A 19956-nucleotide genomic window follows, 5' to 3' on the forward strand; every position below is an offset into this window, starting at 1 on the left:
AAGCCGACCTGAGGTTTCTTCACAAGAAAGGATGGGTTAAGGTACTCAGTAGTTACCCCAACATCTTCGGGTCGAACAATCACTCCTTTAGCTTCAAGATCGTTGAACTTGGATTGCAACTCTTCAAGTTTATCTCTGGCATACTGGGGTACTCTACCTTTCCTTTGAGGAGGCAACACAGGGCCCATGTTGACTGCAGCATATACAGTACCAGAAGCTCCATTATAACCTTTGAAGTTGGGATCAAAGACATCGTCATACTCATCAAGTAAGGTTCTGAACTTCTGCAACGTATCGGGGGGTAGGGCATGATCCGGATCCAACTTAACAGCTTGAGAGAAACCACTTTGCTGCTTCTTCTGGAGCGACACATTTTGGCCAGTGATGACGGAGTCTGGGGGGGGCATCTACGACATGTCTCACCTGGCAGAAGTGTGCATGTTTCAATGACAAAGGCTCATCCGTCAGGTTCGGGATGTGTATCCGTCCGCAGACACTGGGAACGATGTCAACCTCTGGCCAGTTTTGTTTCCCGATGGGAAAGTTCTCAACCCTAGGTTCCAGGGCGAGATGGTCATCATGTGTAGTGAACTCCGGAGGAACTTCCAGCTCGACGTAGTCTCCTGGCCAAATAGTGGTGGGACTGTGCGCAGATCTGAGGACTTGAGCACGTCTAACGGTGTGTTGATCAAGCTTTGACTCCCTCCCTGAATGGCTGTAATCAACGATGACACGTTCACCTCGAAAGATTTGTCGCCTAGCAGGTCTGGCATAAACATCATTCAATTCCATAAAGGGAATGCCTGCTAAAATGTCGACATTCCAAATCCTCAACAACAAGACCCTCGAATGTGAATTCATCCAGGCCTCGAACGAAGACAGCACTAACTTCCCCCCACAACTCTGAGGGGCGAAACACCATCTGCTTGCCTGGCTGACTGGGTGCTAATCTTGACGTCAAGATCCAAGTTCTTTGCCACAGATAACTTCACCATGTTCCCGGTGGCACCACTGTCCAAGGTAATGCGTGCCAAGTGATGTTGGTAAAAGGTATTGAGGCAGGAGGATTGAGAAACTTGGGCTCCCATCACACCGACTGGTTCCTCATACTCTTTAACGTCGCAGTCATCATCATGACTATCGTGGGAATCGTCCTCAAGGGCAAGTACGATCTGTCGAGCCTTAGCTAGATAACGTTTATCACTAGCCGGAAGGTAACTGCAACCACTCAGAAAATGGCGATCAGGTCTGTCAGCCAACTTGCACAAAGGACAAGACTTGTCAGTTTTCTTGTGAGGGAAACGGTTTGAGCGAGAGTGTTGTTGTTTGTCCTGAGTAGGGAATGACGTTGCAGTTCTCATAACTTTCATGTCCTGATTAGTCATAATTTCATCCTGAAGGGAGTGCATAGCTTGAGAGATTTCAGGCTTTATGGATGCAAGGGTACGAGAACATAGTTCAGTGCCATAGCGTTGCTTAACCAATTTGGGTAAGTCCTTATGTATGAGGCTAAGCCACGTGAGCACAATAAAGTTCTCAAGAGATGGGGATAATTCTTCATCCTCAATGATTTCTTCCCCATGGTGTGTGATATTACCACCAGTCTTCATCAAGTTATCTTCAACGAAGGCAACCAGACGCTGGTAAAGGTCTTCAGGACGCTCATCTGGTAACAAAGAAATGTTGGCAAAGTCCAGAAAGTGTGATCCAGTTGACTGAAATCCGTAATGTAAACGTATTTCCTGCCAAATGTTGCTGTGAGAGGTTGACTTCTTGACAATGGTGCTTCTAGCAATAACAGGGCAATAATTGGCAATCTGGCCAAGCATAAGTTCAAGCATTGTCACTTTCTGTTCAGAAGTACGACGAATGGCTATATCAACATCATCTCCATCGTTTACAAAACCACGTCGAGGGTTATCACGAGTTTTCTTCGTCCAGGTCACACCATCCACCAAAAAGTGTGCAAAATTCTGGTCTAGTGACAGAGTGTAATGGAGATTTTGTTTCCAGTTCTCAAAGGAATTAACTGTCTCAGATTTTGTAAGACACCATTGCTTCGGGGCTCTATGTGTATGCACCATTTTGGACAGTTACAACGATCACACGTGCTATCCAACCAATATGGATGACTGACTGACTGACCGTTTACGTTTTTAGTAGTTACCGGGAGGCTTAGGTCATGTAGTTAATCCATATCGCTGCCACCACGCCAATGGAGAAGGTTCCGCCTCCACGATAAACAGCCAGGACACGTGCAATCAAGTCCAAACACTATTGTCGGAGCCAAGGCGACACACACAGACAACCCAAAGAACCGAACATAAAAAACTGGGAAAGCGAGTTTATGTTTAAGGGCGATAACTCGCTAATAACTAACTGCCAACTGGCGTACTAGATACAGATAATATCACATACATGCAACCTTTTCAATTTGAAAGTATTTCTAGCGGCAAGACTAAGAGGAATATTGACGACGATTACACCAGTTGGCAACATACAGCCGTGGGACGATCCTGATCCCGACTATGTTTTGAATAGACCTACTGCAGACTGGTATGCAAGTTACTTGCCTGTCACATGTTCATGGAAAACTGATTAGATACTGAATTAATTTTTCCGTGGTCACGGGTAAAATTTGCAGTCATGATAACGGCAATGTTCGATCAATGTGTTGAGCCTGTCTTCCGGTATACATCAGTATGGGAAGGTAAACACTGAAATAGTTACGTTCGAGGTTCATGATTTTATGATGGTTATTAAGTAACTTTCAGCTTTATTTCATAAAATGCGTCTTCTGCTAAATCTATCCGTAAAGGTTTAAGTATGGTGATAATCTTTTCCATGAAATACGTACCGTTACGGAAGTCGATAAGTTCGATCTCACTACTGTATAGAGAAGTGCCCTAAATTCGTTAGTGTATGTTTTCGGAGAAGTCGGTGTATCGATCGTCTCTGACATGGTATATCAAACATCAGTTTCATTACATTTTTAATTTCCATACACGTATAAAGCATCGGTTATATGTCGTGATAAATGTAAAAAGATAAAGACCTGTAACCTCCTTAACAGCTGATAATAGATATAATAAATAAATATAGATGCAAAAAAATAGAACTGACAAATCCTTATCTATCTCTTTAACTGTCAGCTAGTGAACAAGAAAATTCTTCATTGTGTTCTAGTAGTAACGTGTAAAGTGTGATCAGTCCCAAAGAAAGACCCCATGGTCAAAAAACCAGCACACAAAAATTAAAGCAAATAATTTATTTGCATTCAAACTATTTATGACAAAATAATGAATACAGTGTGTACACCAACATCATGAAGGCAAAGACTTGCGTGTAAATTAACTGGATGGACTTGTAAAAGCCTAAGAAAACAACATTGATCTCCAGTAACACCATGTGACACAGTGGTGACTGCAATTTGGAAACATTTACCATCTGAACAAGTCCCAGGATTTAAACAGACAAATACAATAGACCTTAAGACATCAGGCACAACTGGTTTCAGTTCACACCCTAGACACATATACATGATTTCATTATATCTTGATGTCTGTGAATTCACCAGTTCCTGTTTACTAGTTATAAATGAAAGTGCCTGGCAGAATATCCTGGAAAAATAGGCTGTTTGTCCTGCAAGTCTGTAGGAAGGAAACATGTTTCTTCTCTAGAGAATGGCCTACTTGGTAGGAATTCCACAAACTCTGTGAATAAATTTTACATTGAATTAGAGACATTTTGTAACACAATTTCAGTATATTTTGTTTTGGCAACATAATAATTTTCTTTGAAATCTGCACTAAAAGAGTAAGTACTTTTGTCTTAACAAATGCTGAGAGGGAAAATAGATCTGAGGATTAAAAACCAGTGTCTTTGCAAACAAGACTTAATGTTGACTCATTGGTTTGGGAAAAATATGCAGTTATAGGAACAGTGTTTTGTTTTGTTTTTCAAACTGGAGTGCACCAGTTCAACAAGAGATTATCGATTGTCTGAATTATTTTTACCATGTATTGGTTTCTTGTTCACTGGCTTGGCCTCTTGGTTTAGGCCTAGGGGTAGCTGATTGCCCAGTTGGGTTCTCCAGTCTTGGTCACTTCTAGGGTATTTAGGCTGTTTTCATTGATGTGAAATGCTGCCATGTACATCCTAAAAAATAGCATTAAAGTAGCATTTTCACATTTGCCAAAAACAAAACCCACAAAGAAATACATTATCTGAATGAACATATTTCCCTGATTTCCCATGTTTGAAAGTGGGTTAAAAGTTACCTGTATATACAGCTGCCATGATGTTTTGACAAGGGGTCCATAAATACCTAAGTTTTATGCCAGTGCAGCGCAGTCATTTTCATTTTTTTATTGTACATTTCCTTAAAGAGAAAGAATGAGAGTCAACATTTTAATCATGCCCTAACACACACACGCACACACACAATTCACATACCCATTGTAGGGGACCAGTCCCTGGTGGATAATTATCTGATATGACTTGTTATTAAGTATGTTTTAGTAATTATGAGCTCTCTCTCACCACCGCACCCATATGTTGCAAGTTCTCATTTGTCCATGCCCACCCCCCATCCCAATCCCTCCACACACACCCACACCACAAAACACCCGTCTCGGGAAATAGATGACTTGGCCCTACTGGATACACTAACAGTGGCTGTGAAAATATATCTCTGATCGAAAATAGGACATGAGCGCATATTATGACGTACTTTTTAATCAACTATTGCTTTATATAGCTAGCTACTGGAGTGTTTATGTTGCTCCAAAACAACTACAACTTAAAACTCACCTGCAACCAACGTCGCGTCCGGAATGCAACTCTCTCGGTCTCAGTCCCAAGTTGACATTTCAGCCTCTGTATTTGTTTGGAATGTCGAAAGGAATGCCCGATATATAGCATCCTTATAAAGTTTAAGTCGGTATATGGTCTCTGGTTTTGCCTATTCGTATCCATATTTCGCCAGAGGTTAGGTCTCTTTCATAGCACTTCTTCGAAAAGTGTAGCGAACACAGATGACCGTGTGTACTAGAGGGGTTCACAAAATCCGCGCGACGACAGTAAACAATCTATGCCCTTCCTCTCTTGTCAAATAGAATTTCTCAGGAAATGTACATCCGTGTTGTTTACGCAGTTGGATAATCATCAAAACTCGTAGTGCTGTTGTCAGTTTCCAATACATAATCACAACAACGCTCCATTCAAACTATTACGCCTCTTGTCACTTTCAACTCGATGGCGTATACACTACTGAAATGTCAACACACTGAGCGGACTCTCGGGTATGACGTCACACCCACAGACGGCATACCGCTAAAAATAAAAATATGCATACGAGTGGGCGGGGCTAAAGTGGTTTTAGTTTTGGTGAATAATTATAATTTTTACGACTATTTTTCGTAAATGGATGGTGCAGATGTGGTATATATTCATGTTTGAATGGCATTATGTAATAAGAATGCATAGTGTTTAACCTTTTTAAAAATCCTTTAACTCAGAGATCTTAAGATACAGAGAGTATTTCTTATGATGTGTAAAATGTGATATTTTCACGTCGCTTCCAGTTCACAAAATATGTAGAGTTGATCAACGGGATACGTGAAATGAAAAGTGAAAAAACGACTTAAGAGATGACCCTATCAGGCTTCCATAGTTTAAAAAATAGAGCTGGGATTCCTCCCTTAGGTCACGTGATTATTTTTATTGATTACATCAGCTAGCAGATGAGCGATGTTTGGAAAACTTTGAAGCTGAATAAGTTTATAGAAAATGTTTGTAAAGATTGCACAGAAAGTGCATTACGTGCTATACATAAAGTTGCAATAGGTGAGGTGAGGTGAAATTGGGTTTTACGTCGTGCTTGAGAATATTTCGCTCATATGACGACGTGCATGCGTGTGTATGTGTATGTGCGGCTGCTTGTACTAGCCCAGACTGAAGCTGGTTTTATAGTGCTAGGTCACTGAGATACCATGCCACAGTGAAGCATGAATACCCCACTCAGACACATTATACTGACTCCGAGCCGACCAGTCCTTGTTGTACCCATTAATGCCGAACGCCAGGCAGGGACCAACAAGTACCATATTTTAACGTCTTTTGGTATGACGCGGTCGGGGATCGAACCTGCGACCTACCGCTTTAGTTGCATTAGTATTTAATAGTAGATGACTGTACATACGCAAATTGATGAAAGTTTGAACCGTGACGATCAACTAATGAACGGAAAAAATCGATAGGTGGCACGATTTGGTGGGTGGCTCGTGAGAAATTATGTTATTAGAAAATACCACGGAAACGTAAGTACCACGGAATCGTATGACGGCATGGTATAATGTATTATTTTTCCTTATCCTGACTCATGCTCTTTTGCTTGTCTTCTTCTTCTTGCGAACATAGTGGAACACTTGTATCTCCTTAATTGAAGCTCCCTTCAATGTAAAATCACTAATTGGTACTCACCAAGAGTTGCCTCCCTTGCCCTTTGCGCCGGGAACAGGTGTCGCCACCCTCTGGCCTCATGCTTCACTCTCTCCTTCTTCGCCCAGTGAGCAGGATGTGAGAGCGCCTGTGTCTCCTTACACACTATATCCTTTGGTTTTTTTAGTTAGTTACCTCCTATAGGTTACTATAGAGGTATAGGTAGTATCCTTCATTAATTTGCATTGATAATTAATCGTTATTTCTACTGTTTATTCACGTGAGTTCGCGGATTGTTCAGCTAGTATTACGTTGATGAAAATCTGTACTATTTGTAGATTACGCTTTTCTGTTGCTGACCCGCATGTATTATGCCCTAGTTGTGCTACTTTGCAGCGTTTGATTCACGCTGCAGTTACTGCATTAATCTATCTAATTCTGCTTTTCATAAATATCTTTGCGTCTTGAGACGCACCGCTGATAGGTCACGCAAACAAGGGTTAGACATGGCCGATACATCGGATTCCCTTCCAGTCAGCTGCTGTCGATCAACCCTCCCGCCTGGTGTTCCGCTAGAGACCCTGTCGGAAGAGGGCGGGATGCAGTCCGCCACCTCTAAGAAGCGCCCATCCTCCCCAGACGTCCCGGCCATCGCAGGCAAAGTCCAAGAGGACACGCCTTCTCAACGCAGACTTCGACCCCCAGGGCAGCGCTCTACCTCCAAGGGAAAGTCTACGGTCGCCAAGAACTTTCTCAGCCGAGATCGCTCCAGCCGCCCGAACTGGGCCTCTACGATGATCAGCCGATCATCATCCCTGACGACGCCACAAGAAGCGGCCGGTGACAGCTACAGTGACATCAGCAAAGATCGCCATGCAGCCTGATGTCTCTACACTGATGTCAGACGACTCTGAGGGCCCAGCCGCTATCATCGCAGAGAGGGGCACCGACTACTTCGCTGCAGACCATCCCAGACGAAGCTGTTGCGCAGATCATGACCATGATGGAGGGCCACTACAGACGGGAGAAGCAGCCAGCCCAGGGCCTGAGCAACGCAGACGACACCCCAGAGGCACCCCCCCGCCAGCGTAGGCAGCCACGGCACGAAGCCGCCGAGAAGGAAGTCACAGACCACCTCGGCCGAAGGCGGAGAGATCGCCACCTTCCTCGCCTCATCCTCAGATGCGGACTCAGGACCACCAGACCTCCACGGGAGGTCAAGTCGCCGCTCCCAGGTCCGGACGCAGAGGAAGCTTCACGGGCGGCCCACGGCGGACACCTGACCCCAGATCGCCATCGCCCAGAAGGACATCGAGGGACTACTCCAAGAGCTTTCGCTGGTTATCAACATTCTCCTCGCAGATCTCCGAGAAGGTCATCCCATAGACGCAGATCACCTAGACGATCCCCGCGCCGTTCACCACGGCGATCTCCGCGTACATCACCACGTCGATCACCTCGCAGGTCACCACACAAGTCTGCACACAAGTCTACAATCAGGTCTCCCCAAGCGTCACCCGACATAGAGATAGCAGCACACAGTTCACCATCAGAAGAGCATCAACCTCTCATCACCGATGCTGGAACAGAAGATGATGGAGGCATCATTTTCTCAGACGCTGAGATACGATATTGGATGGTAAACAACCTAGATCTCTCTTCACCGTCCAAGAGTGGCAACTCAGCGCAGACATACGGAAGGAAGGAAGGAAGACGATGCAGACGTCGTCACCCTACCTCCGATCGACCCGATTGCTGCGGTGCCACAGAATCTAGATACAGCCTTCCATAAAGCCACGAAAGTGCAGACACCACATCTGCCGAACTTTCACGCCAAGAAGTTCTCCACGCACAATATGGACCCTTCCTCATATACAAGACATCGATGACAACTACAAGCTGATCAGCCATGTTAAGAACAAGAACTACAAGATTGACGATCGCAGCTGGTGCAGATAGAAACCATGACGAGACGCATGTTTTTGGCCTAAATAGATCTAGAACGATCAATGAGACACTTATCACCAGATTTCTCAGAATACGCACCTCTGAAGATGATAGGATGATCTACTCGGCCTACTGATGCAAAAAGAAGGACCAGCAGTTCCTAACAGATCATCTCACATCTGTCTCAGCAGCTGACCTTAGCTCGTCGTCAAGGCCTCCTCGCTTCCTGCAGCTGGGGTGAGAACTTTACAGCTCCACTCTATACAGCCCCGTGGTCTTCCCCATCCATCTTTGACGGAGGAATAGACAAAGTCTCCAAGGAAGTCACTAAGGACTCCAGAGAAGTCCTTATGATCAAGTCGATGGACACGCTTAGCCAGCCATCAGGCAGACTTCACAAAGATACTCAGGGAGATCGGGTTCTCTGACTACAGAGAGCACGGGATAGGAAGATAGCCAGCCAGGGGAAAAGATTCTTTCGTCGCCTCATATGGCAAACTATAGAGGAGGGTCAGGAAGAGGCAGGACACCCAGAGGTTCCCGCAACTATAAACGCTGAAAGACAGGTTCGAACGACTGGAGTCTTCCACCCCCAGCCGCTCCAGTACAACTGTCACAAGTGGGTGAACGCCCAACTACACTGGGAGAACTGGGGAATGTTACAAGACCCATATGTCTCCAACATTCTTCAACACGGATTTCAGATCCCACTACAGGCCACGCCTCGACAGTCAACCCTCACAAGTTCGAATTTACAGGCACAACAACTACCAAAGTTAAGAGAGGCTGTTACATCACTCCTAACCAAGCAGGCCATAGAAGTACTAGATCAAGTAAACATCGAACCAGGCTTCTACTCCCCAGTTTTCCTAGTACCCAAGAAAACTCCAAGGAGAAATACAGACTCATTTACAACATGAGCTTTTTCAACAGGAATTATCTACGCAAAACCACCAAAGTTTCGCGATGATACACCTACCTCAGTTACGCAGTTGATTCGCTTCCATGGATTACATGGCCAGTATAGATCTGCAAGACGATATCTACACATCCCGATGCATCCCTAATCCAGGAAATACCTACGATTTACACTAGATCGGCTACATTACCAATGGAAAGTACTCCCATTCGCATATCATCAGCCCCTGGCTATTCAATGCAGATAATGAAACCTATTGTCACCTATCTACATCGCCTAGGGCTACGAGTGCGCTCTACCTCGACGACGGGATACAAGTAGATCAAGATCCACAGCATCTCAAACTACAGTTAAACTACATCATAAAGCTACTAACACAGCTAGGATGGTTAGTAAACTTACTCAAGTCGGACCTAGTACCATCGCAAGATCTGCAGTTCCTAGGCATTCGATTTATCACGACTCTCAACCGTGATCGTCAGTATTCAGAAGACCGCTGGCTCAAGATCCAACAGACCATTCCGCCAGCTCTACTCTCTCCGCTACCACTACGACAATGGCAGAGCTTGTTGGGTCTCCTCACATCAGCCCAAGACATGACAGTCAGAGGCAGATTACAGTTACGCTCGCTACAGGTCTTCATCAATGCACATCTCAACGACCTCTACAACCTTTCAGTCTACCAAACATCTCAGACCGCATCTACTATGGTGGACCAGGAGGTCGAAATGTCTCATGGTTGTATTTGTTTAGCAGAGCAGGAATTCAAAACCCATCTATATGTAGACACGCCGCCTCCAAGGTTGGGGAGCTCATCTCGCCAACCGGACGGCATCAGGGTTATGGAATCAGCAAGAAAGCAAGCTCCATATAAACATGTTAGAGATGAAAGCTGTAATCAACGCCATACTTCATTGGAGCACCATTCTACAGAATGCGCACTCTACTGATTCATACCGACAACTCGACAGTGGCTTCTATGTGAACAAACAAGGCTCAACGAGATCACTGAACCTATTGACTTTAAGCTTTCAACTGTTCTCGATCTAATCCACGATCTAAACCTACATGTCAGAGCATGTCACATTCCCGAGCCAAGAATGTACTAGCAGACGACTCTCTCGCCACATCAACCGCCACCGACAGAATGGATGCTCAATACAGAAATATTTGCACAGATAATCAAGCAAATAGGAGCCGCCGCTAGTAGATCTATTCGCCACACGCCTTCAACAATCAGCTACCGACATTCGGTGTCACCAGTCCCAGACCCACAAGCATGGGCAACGGACGCCTAAGCATATCCTGAAGGCCTCAATGCGCACGCGCGCTTCCACCGCCAGCAATAATACCTCAAGTGTTACAGAAAATCAGACAAACACAGAGCCTCCAACTCACTTTGTCGCACCTCTACTGGCCAGCCAGAACGCAGATTTCCCATTCTAATTCAAGAAATCGGTCAACCAACACTAGAGCTACCTAAGCCAAATCTATTAATACATCCACACACCAAACAGGTGCACGGAAGCCCAGAAGTATTCCAACTTCACGATGGACTGTATTAAAATGTGTTTAAACAAGAGAGGATATTCTACCAGGGCGCAAAAGCGTCACGCTTGCTCACGCTATAATTCTACACGTGAACTTGTACGCACGGCAAGTGGCACAGTTTCAAAATTACGCAGCAAATAAGGGATTTACAGCCAGAGATGCTACTCATCCACAAGTGGCAGATTATTTGTGTTACTTACGGCAAAACAAACATTTAAAAGGCTCGACATTGTCAACATATCTTGCAGCTTTTTAGTTCTGTGATTACTATGAGAACGGGTGTCAAATTGACTAAGACTCCAGAGTTACTGGCCTTCCTACGTGCTTTTCCGATTGGAGGACCAAAGCGGAAGTTCCACTTCCAGCTTGGGATCTGAATATAGTGCTACAACACCTCACAAGTGAGGCTTATGAACCGTTGGAATCGACAACCTTTGAATTTCTCTCACAGAAAACGCTTTTCCTGTTATCTCTAGCCACAGCAGCCAGGATGTCAGAAATTCACGCTACTAGATTATGAGAGGATACAGTTTGATGACAATCAAAACACAGCACACCTGGGACTAAGATGGGATTTCATCAGCCAAAATCAACTACCAGGGTCAACCAGACAGGTTATTCCATATCCCTGCACTATCCTCGATTCTCGGATCTCAAGATACACTGGACTTATCTCTATGCCCAGTCAGAGCTCTCAAAATCTATTTACGACGCTCCAAAACAAGGCTAAGATTTCTCAAACGATTATTCATCCCCTTGTCGGCAACAACTCAGACAGAAGTCTCGCACCACCATATCTATATGGATAAGAACTGTCATACTTCGCGCCTACAAGGCAGCAGGACTGGACCCTCCAACAGCATCAAATCCCCATGAGATCAGGGCATTGGCTTCCACTCTCGCCCTACACGGTAACTGTTCATTGAATACAATTATGGAAGGATGCTTTTGGAAATCTAACATGGTGTTTGCTAATCACTATCTGAGCGATATCACCACCGAGGACGTCTCAGGTATTCACCATTTCGGTCCCTTGGTCCTCGCACAGCAGTTGACAGTCCCTCGTAAATGTTAACACATAGTCTTACGAGATTAATATGCATAATTGATACATGCATTATCTAGCTTATAACTCAACGGAGTTCTAGCACTATGTATATACTTAGCTTAGGTCTACTCACCCTTAAGCTTTTACTGATGATTATGTTCAGCTTCTCTATCAGAGTCGCTTTGATATTGTTATTTGATAATATCACAGTATATTATTATTGTAAATACCCCAGTATGGCAATATATAACCTATGGCTTATAACAGAGGAAATATCCTAAGTCTATGCCTTTATGAAGTTCCCGTAGGGGGTTATTACAGTTATATCTATATAAATCACTAATTCTATAAATCCAAAGTATTCTGTTTTTTCCCACCTCCGCTTCCGAGGGATTCTACAAGTTAAAAGAGCATGAGTCAGGATAAGGAAAAATATGTAATTTTAGAGTAAAATTGATATTTTATACTTATCCTGACTCATGAGGTAAGCCCTCCCATCCTCCCCATAAACACTTTGGATTTCCTGGAAATTCAAGTGTTGGGCTCAAGAAAATCAGGAGAGAGGAAGCATGAGGCCAGAGGGTGGCTGACACCTGTTCCCGCCAAAAAGGGCAAGGGAGGCAACTCTTGGTGAGTACCAATTAGTGATTTTACATTGAAGGGAGCTTCAATTAAGGAGATACAAGTGTTCCACTATGTTCAAGAAGAAGAAGAAGAAGCAAAAGAGCATGAGTCAGGATAAGTATAAAATATCAATTTTACTCTAAAAATTACATTTTTCTACATACATATTTAACAATTCATAATATTTCATTTATACTACATCATTATATGTTACAACTTACTGTCAGTGATATTATTTGACATTGATTGAATCAAATCCGATGGTGATAAAATATATGTCATTAAAATCAGTAAGGGATTTCCCATGAGATTCAAAATGTTTCGCTATAACGTTCATTTCGGTTTGAAGCCCCAAATAGTTTTATTTTTATGCCACTTTTACGATGTGTGAAGCCTATTTCTGGTGTCCCCCGCTGTGATATTGCTGGAATATTGTTAAAGCGGCGTAAAACCTCACTCACTCTCACACTGTTGATTGACATCTTATGTTACCATCAAATCTATTGCAAGTGAATGAACCAAGGAGAGTTGTGATGCATCCATAGTTTGGTTAGTCCCAGAGGCCCAGGAAGTTACTGACCTGTCCATAATTTGCACATATTAAACATTCAGGATAAGCAATATGCTCAGGATTAGGGGTAAACAGGCTGCATATCTTGTGAATTATTGAGATGACCTAAATAATATATTGCTATGGATTCACTTTGACTGGACCTTCACTCAGATGATTTTGATGGATAATGCAGGTCAGGGTTTGTTAGTGAATCAATATGCTAGTAGCACAAATACCTCTGTGGTGAAATTGTCCAACAGATTAATCATTAAATCAATTCTGGCAGAAAGCTGTGTATGCAATGGATATAATATATAGCAGGTGTTATATTCTATTGAAGCAACTCTTGCAGAAAGCTGTGTATGAGATGGGTATATATCATATTATATTATATTATATTTTATTTTATATTATATTATATTATATTATATTTATATTATATAATATTATATTATATTATTATTCAAATATTATATTTATTATTAGTCAAACTTTTTATCAAACTGTGGAACTCACAGTTGTCATAAAAGTACAAACTTGCTCCCAGCACATTCAGTTTTCAAACTGTTATGAGTAGGCTTCACCTTTGTTGGTGATTTTTGTTTTATGTGCAGTTTACCAACACACCCAGCAATGTACCAGCCACATGACACAAACTTGTAAATAGCTGAGTCGGGACCAGATAATCCCCTGAGTTATGAACAAACTTGGATACGATGACTCGCAATCAGTGAGTCTGACCACCCAATCCTATCTGTTGCCCATTGCCACAAGTATTAGTAGTCCTTTTTGTGGTTGTGTTGAACCTTGGATAACTTGCAGTATTTGTGGATTCCTCCAACTTGGTCACAACAGTGTTTGACTGTTTATGATGTTTTGTCTATATCATATATCATGCTTGTTGCACTCTTATGGTTCATGTGTAATTGTTTACGTATTTTTTGTCCTAAACTTGCTTCCCTATAACAATTTTTGTAAATCATCCTTATTTTAATACATGTTTGTGGGTAAGGATTGTCTAAACTATCAGTACCTATTAGTCTGAAGATCAGGGGTTGAACAGTTTTTCAAAACTCCACTGGACACAGGTCCAGTAAACTTTAAAAATCCACTTGACCAAATATTAATTTCACTTAACCAGTTAACAATTTGGTTTCTTTTGCAAATAATCTTGATCAGTCATAAACAACAGAACAGCAAATACATCTAAACATTGCAAATGGCGATTGAAGAAATACAATATTCCTAAGAATATGTGAGGAAAATAAAGCACAGGCATTAGCTGGTAGCAACTGCATTTTTATTTCATTATCAAAATACATATATGAACACATTTCAGTAGTTTGGCACTTCTGTACCACGGTAAAGTTTAATGTGGATATTTACTTGACTGACTGGAGAATTACACTCGACCTGGGCATTAGGCAATGGTATTTTTCAACCCCTGAAGATCAATTCTAACCCGGATCTTCACGGGTGTTCAGTACCTAGCAGCCGACATGGTTGTATGGCAAGTATAATAAAGTAATAGTTAGTGTTAATACTTTGGTAGTTAAGAGGCCCTTGTAACCTTGTCAAAAGATATGGGTATGCCAGAATAAAATCAATAGGACAGAGAGAACACAAGAAACCCAAAACCCAACAATACTGGACGCTGCTCTGTCAAACCAGTGTATATTGTTATTGATGTATCAAAGTGCTAATAGAAGGATAATCATTTTAAGCCAACAAAAAGAAATGTTTGTGCTTCTGGTTTCCCAGCTACCGGAATGACCATAAACTGATACTCATGACCCTGAACCACTTTACCATGTATACTGTATGCTTGTTATTCTCCAGTTGCATTAAACCTGTATTCACCAGCCTAGTATTGTTTGTATTGTCTGACACTGGAGTGCATTTCAAGCGTTTCAGTGGACAATATCTAGATAAACCTGTTAGTGTTTTTCTTTTTGTCTGACACTGGGGTGCATTTCAAGCGTTTCAGTGGACAATATCTAGATAAACCTGTTAGTGTTTTTCTTTTTGTCTGACACTGGGGTGCATTTGTTGCGTTTCAGAGGACACTATCTAGATAAACCTGTTAGTGTTTTTCTTATTGTCTGACACTGGGGTGCATTTCTTTCATTCCATCATGTTCAGTTTACAATATGTACATAAATTTATCATTTGAAGAAAAACAAATAAAAACAAAATCAGTGCTAGTAGTTTGAACATATAAAAATTTCACACACACTGTTTGATTTCTGATAATGTAAGCATGATAAATGACATGAAAATTGCAATATGACAAGTTCAAAATGTGATCTACAAGGTGTTAGTGTAAGTCAGAGACATTTTTGTTGTTAAGGCCAGACCAATTTTATTTCTTGCTTTACGGATCCGCCGGTCGTATTTTTTTTAAGAATAAAAAAAGAAGTTAATTTTCCCGCTCAAAAACTAAAATCCTAATCTTGTATTGGTCATATATGTACTGGTGTGTTTTGTCCCATATACACTTCATAATTTGCCAAAAGTAAAGTACTTTTAGTTTTTTTTGTTTTTTTTTCTCTTCCTGCCTATAGGTTTTCTGAGTACAAACATCCGTAAAACAAGAAATAAAATTGGTCTGGCCTAAAACAATGTACCAAAGTCATGAAGATAGCCAATACTTTTTGCTATAGTTTTGCTAGGTTGGCAGGTAAGGTGTCTGAAAAAGATTGGGTCTGGCTGTGTAAATAATGTGGTTTTATCATGATCTGCTATCTTGGTTGTGGTGGATGTTTGAGTGAGTATTCATCCTTATCATCATATCACAAAATAGACATCTTGTATGGAGTAACTGAGTGCAAAATCCTGTTTATGTTGTTAAACTAATGTAACGGGCATCAATTGAGGGAGAGGCCATTAAAATAGGTTTGTATAAACCGTTTTATAAGATTGAATGGGTTCCTCACTATATGTGTCATCCATTTTGAATGAAGGATATAAATGTAAAGTGCCCATAATGGACTGATGTCACTCAATATGAAGTGTCGGATACAGATCTAGTGTGTTCAGTTTAAGTAGATTATTCTGCATAATCATAAAGGTATGTTACTACAACTATTGAAGTGCTGAACAGAGATACAGATAAACTGCGTATCTGTGTAAATTATGCAAATATTTATTTGGAAACTCAATTCCTATTAAGTATTGCAAATTTTTGTAAATGCTCAATAAATTTGATCTTACATGGGTACACACAAAATAGATAAAATAGCTGGTATATTGAGAGGTTCTATTTTAGCACATGAACTTACAGTCTTTCTGATCGTTTCTCATAATACAGATCAAATATAAATAACAAACATGTAAACCAACATTTGAACTTTATTATATATTTACAATTGATGGAAAATGGCAAAAAAAACACAGGATGTTTGGGTGCAGATTTGCAGCTTCATTTTAACTGTTTACTTGATCTGGGTTTCAAGTTTCTTCAAATTGTTTTATTTCATATAAACTATACATTCATTTGGGAAATGACTTCAAATGAGACAATTCAAGGAGAAAACAACTATTGCAATAGTTGGTCGCAATAGACTATCGCTATTGTAATAGAATGTTGCAATAGACTATCGCTATTGTAATAGTATGTTGCAGTAGACTATCGCTATTGTAATAGTATGTTGCAGTAGACTATCGCTATTGTAATAGTATCTTGCAGTAGACTATCGCTATTGTTATAGTATGTTGCAGTAGACTATCGCTATTGTAATAGTATGTTGCAGTAGACTATCGCTATTGTTATAGTATGTTGCAGTAGACTATCGCTATTGTAATAGTATGTTGCAGTAGACTATCGCTATTGTAATAGTATGTTGCAGTAGACTATCGCTATTGTAATAGTATGTTGCAGTAGACTATCGCTATTGTAATAGTATGTTGCAGTAGACTATCGCTATTGTAATAGTATGTTGCAGTAGACTATTGTAATAGTATGTTGCAGTAGACTATCGCTATTGTAATAGTATGTTGCAGTAGACTATCGCTATTGTAATAGTATGTTGCAGTAGACTATCGCTATTGCAATAGTATGTTGCAGTAGACTATCGCTATTGTAATAGTATGTTGCAGTAGACTATCGCTATTGTAATAGTATGTTGCAGTAGACTATCGCTATTGCAATAGTATGTTGCAGTAGACTATCGCTATTGTAATAGTATGTTGCAGTAGACTATCGCTATTGTAATAGTATGTTGCAGTAGACTATCGCTATTGTAATAGTATGTTGCAGTAGACTATCGCTATTGTAATAGTATGTTGCTGTAGACTATCGCTATTGTAATAGTATGTTGCAGTAGACTATCGCTATTGTTATAGTATGTTGCTGTAGACTATCGCTATTGTAATAGTATGTTGCAGTAGACTATCGCTATTGTAATAGTATGTTGCTGTAGACTATCGCTATTGTAATAGTATGTTGCAGTAGACTATCGCTATTGTAATAGTATGTTGCAATAGACTATCGCTATTGTAATAGTATGTTGCAGTAGACTATCGCTATTGTAATAGTATGTTGCAGTAGACTATCGCTATTGCAATAGTTGTTCCCTCCTCAATAGTCACCCCTAGTACAGCAGGGTAAATGGTAGACAGGGTAAATGGTAGACAGGGTAAATGGTAGACAAGGTAAATGGTAGACAGGGTAAACGGTAGACAAGGTAAATGGTAGACAGGGTAAATGGTAGACAGGGTAAATGGTAGACAAGGTAAATGGTAGACAGGGTAAATGGTATGCAATCTCCATCCTCACGGGCACAAAAATTTTTTAAAAAAATATAATTTGAATTTTAATGGAGTTCTTTGTTTCTATTAAAATTATGTTTTCACAGACTAAAATCCCACTTCCAGCATATACCTGTAAGAATGATGGCACAGATATGAGATTGTTCTGAAGTGGGTCGCATTAAATTATGTTTTCTGAAATGGGTCAAATATGTCAATCAATCGGCTTAGTGACCCAGGCAATCCGAGGCACATTTATCTGTCACTGCTGTCCCTCCCAAAGGAAGTTAGGAGAGACTCAGATGTTATTCACAAACTTTTGTTTCTTACTTTGTTGTTTAACTGGACCAGACAGTCCAGTGGTTGAAGTCATGATCTATCTACGCAATTGGGATTTAATGAGCTGCATGAACCAACTGATAATACAGTTCAGCTAACACTTTTTTGGCTAAACCATCTGATAAGTAAATATATGTGTATGACTCTAGTAACAACCTGATGAATGTACTGGTGTATAATCCAGATCTTCTGTGTTAACATACTGACACAAACAACTTCATGCCAAATTACTTGAATACCTAGCTATCCATAGCAAGAAAAGGTCTGGCCTCATGTAGAAAGTCAAGTCTATGGCTAAACAAGTGACTGTGCATTGATGTGTTATATATGTCTATATTTTCTTGCAGATATACATGCGTAGACGACACCGAAGTGGAGGAAGAATCATGTTGCGGGGGAAGCCAGCGTTGGTGGTTCTGGCACTACTCCTGCTAGTCGGGACATTGGTTGCATATTACTCCTGGAATCGGGGCTCCTCGGTCACCTCCAACGCTAGGTTTGAGAAATATCGTCAAGTTAGTGGTTTCAAGCAAAGGAACATGGGCAAGAAGTACAAGCCTCAAGATGGCCCTCAAATGCAGGACCCTCCCAACTTTGAGAATCGGATGTTCAAGGGCAAGAACAAGTTCGGGGGGGTCCATCAGATGCCGCTGGAACCGAAACAGTTTGGATCTCAGGAGGAACTTGAAAGAGGATTGAATGATGATTACAAGTTCAGAGAAGATGCTGACGACAGAGATGGTAGAGATTTTTATAAGGACAAAGACGTAAAGGAAGATCCAAGGAAAGACTTCAAAATAAAGGAAGACGTGAAAGAGGATCCCAGGAGCAATTTCCAAGATTTCAGTGAGAAGAAAACAGGAGGTATTCTTTATCCACAGTTGTATGTCAAGCCTGATGCGGTGTTGATTGAACGCTTCAGAAAGATGGAACACATAGTCCATATCGATTTGAAAGGGGCTCCTCCCAAGATTGATTATCTCATTCGTCTTTTCCCCCTAATGTCTAAGCTTGGAGCTACCGGTTTGTTGTTGGAATATGAAGACATGTTTCCCTATAATAATGAACTCCAGATCCTTGCTGCAAATAATGCCTACAATAGAGATGACATTAGACGTCTGCTCGAAGCTGCCAAGGTGAATAAACTGAAAGTCATCCCACTTGTTCAGACATTTGGTCATATGGAGTTTGTTCTGAAGTATCCCAAGTATCAACACTTACGAGAATCAACAGACACACCACAAGTGATCACTCCTGTTATGCTTGGGTCGTATGAGCTCATCAATAAGATAATTGATCAGGTAATGTCTCTCCATCCAGATTCCCCCTACGTCCACATAGGCTGCGATGAAGTTTATGAGTTGGGGAAAGGCTTGTCAGGAGAGTACATGAAGCAACACAACTTCACCAAGTACCAGTTGTTCCTGCAACATGTCAAGAAGGTGGCAGAGTTTGTGCCAACCAAGTTCCCCAAGACCAAAGTTATCATGTGGGATGATGAATTACGTCATATGCCAGACCGCTTGATTGAGGTAGGGTTCTTCCTTTGTTTTTAGATGTTTTCATGTAATAACAATTGGATACTTCAGTAGGGCATAGCTGGCACAATTGGCTGTGAAGAATTGTGTCACTTTGGAATGACAGAACTTATGATTCTGTGTTCGAATCTTATTGTCCTGATTGATATTTCTGGATTTGTCAGCTCAAAACCTGTGCTCTTAGGTTTCACAAATGAGGTACATGATACAGGTACATACGGTACATATCAATCTGACACACCATGTT

General features: G+C 41.3%; 1 protein-coding gene across 5 annotated transcripts in view; it reads left to right on the plus strand.

Moving 5' to 3' along the window:
* LOC124258300 overlaps window positions 1-19956 on the plus strand; it is a 36651-nt gene that overhangs the window by 13437 nt on the left and 3258 nt on the right. For all 5 annotated transcript variants that reach the window (XM_046692373.1, XM_046692374.1, XM_046692372.1 and 2 more), the window contains exon 2: window positions 18519-19703. In XM_046692373.1, the coding sequence (XP_046548329.1) occupies window positions 18519-19703 (1185 nt within the window). The remainder of the gene's footprint in view (window positions 1-18518; window positions 19704-19956) is intronic.

Source organism: Haliotis rubra, unplaced genomic scaffold, assembly GCF_003918875.1.
Source record: "Haliotis rubra isolate DU_JTF1 unplaced genomic scaffold, ASM391887v1 Scf69, whole genome shotgun sequence".
Taxonomy (NCBI): domain Eukaryota; kingdom Metazoa; phylum Mollusca; class Gastropoda; order Lepetellida; family Haliotidae; genus Haliotis; species Haliotis rubra.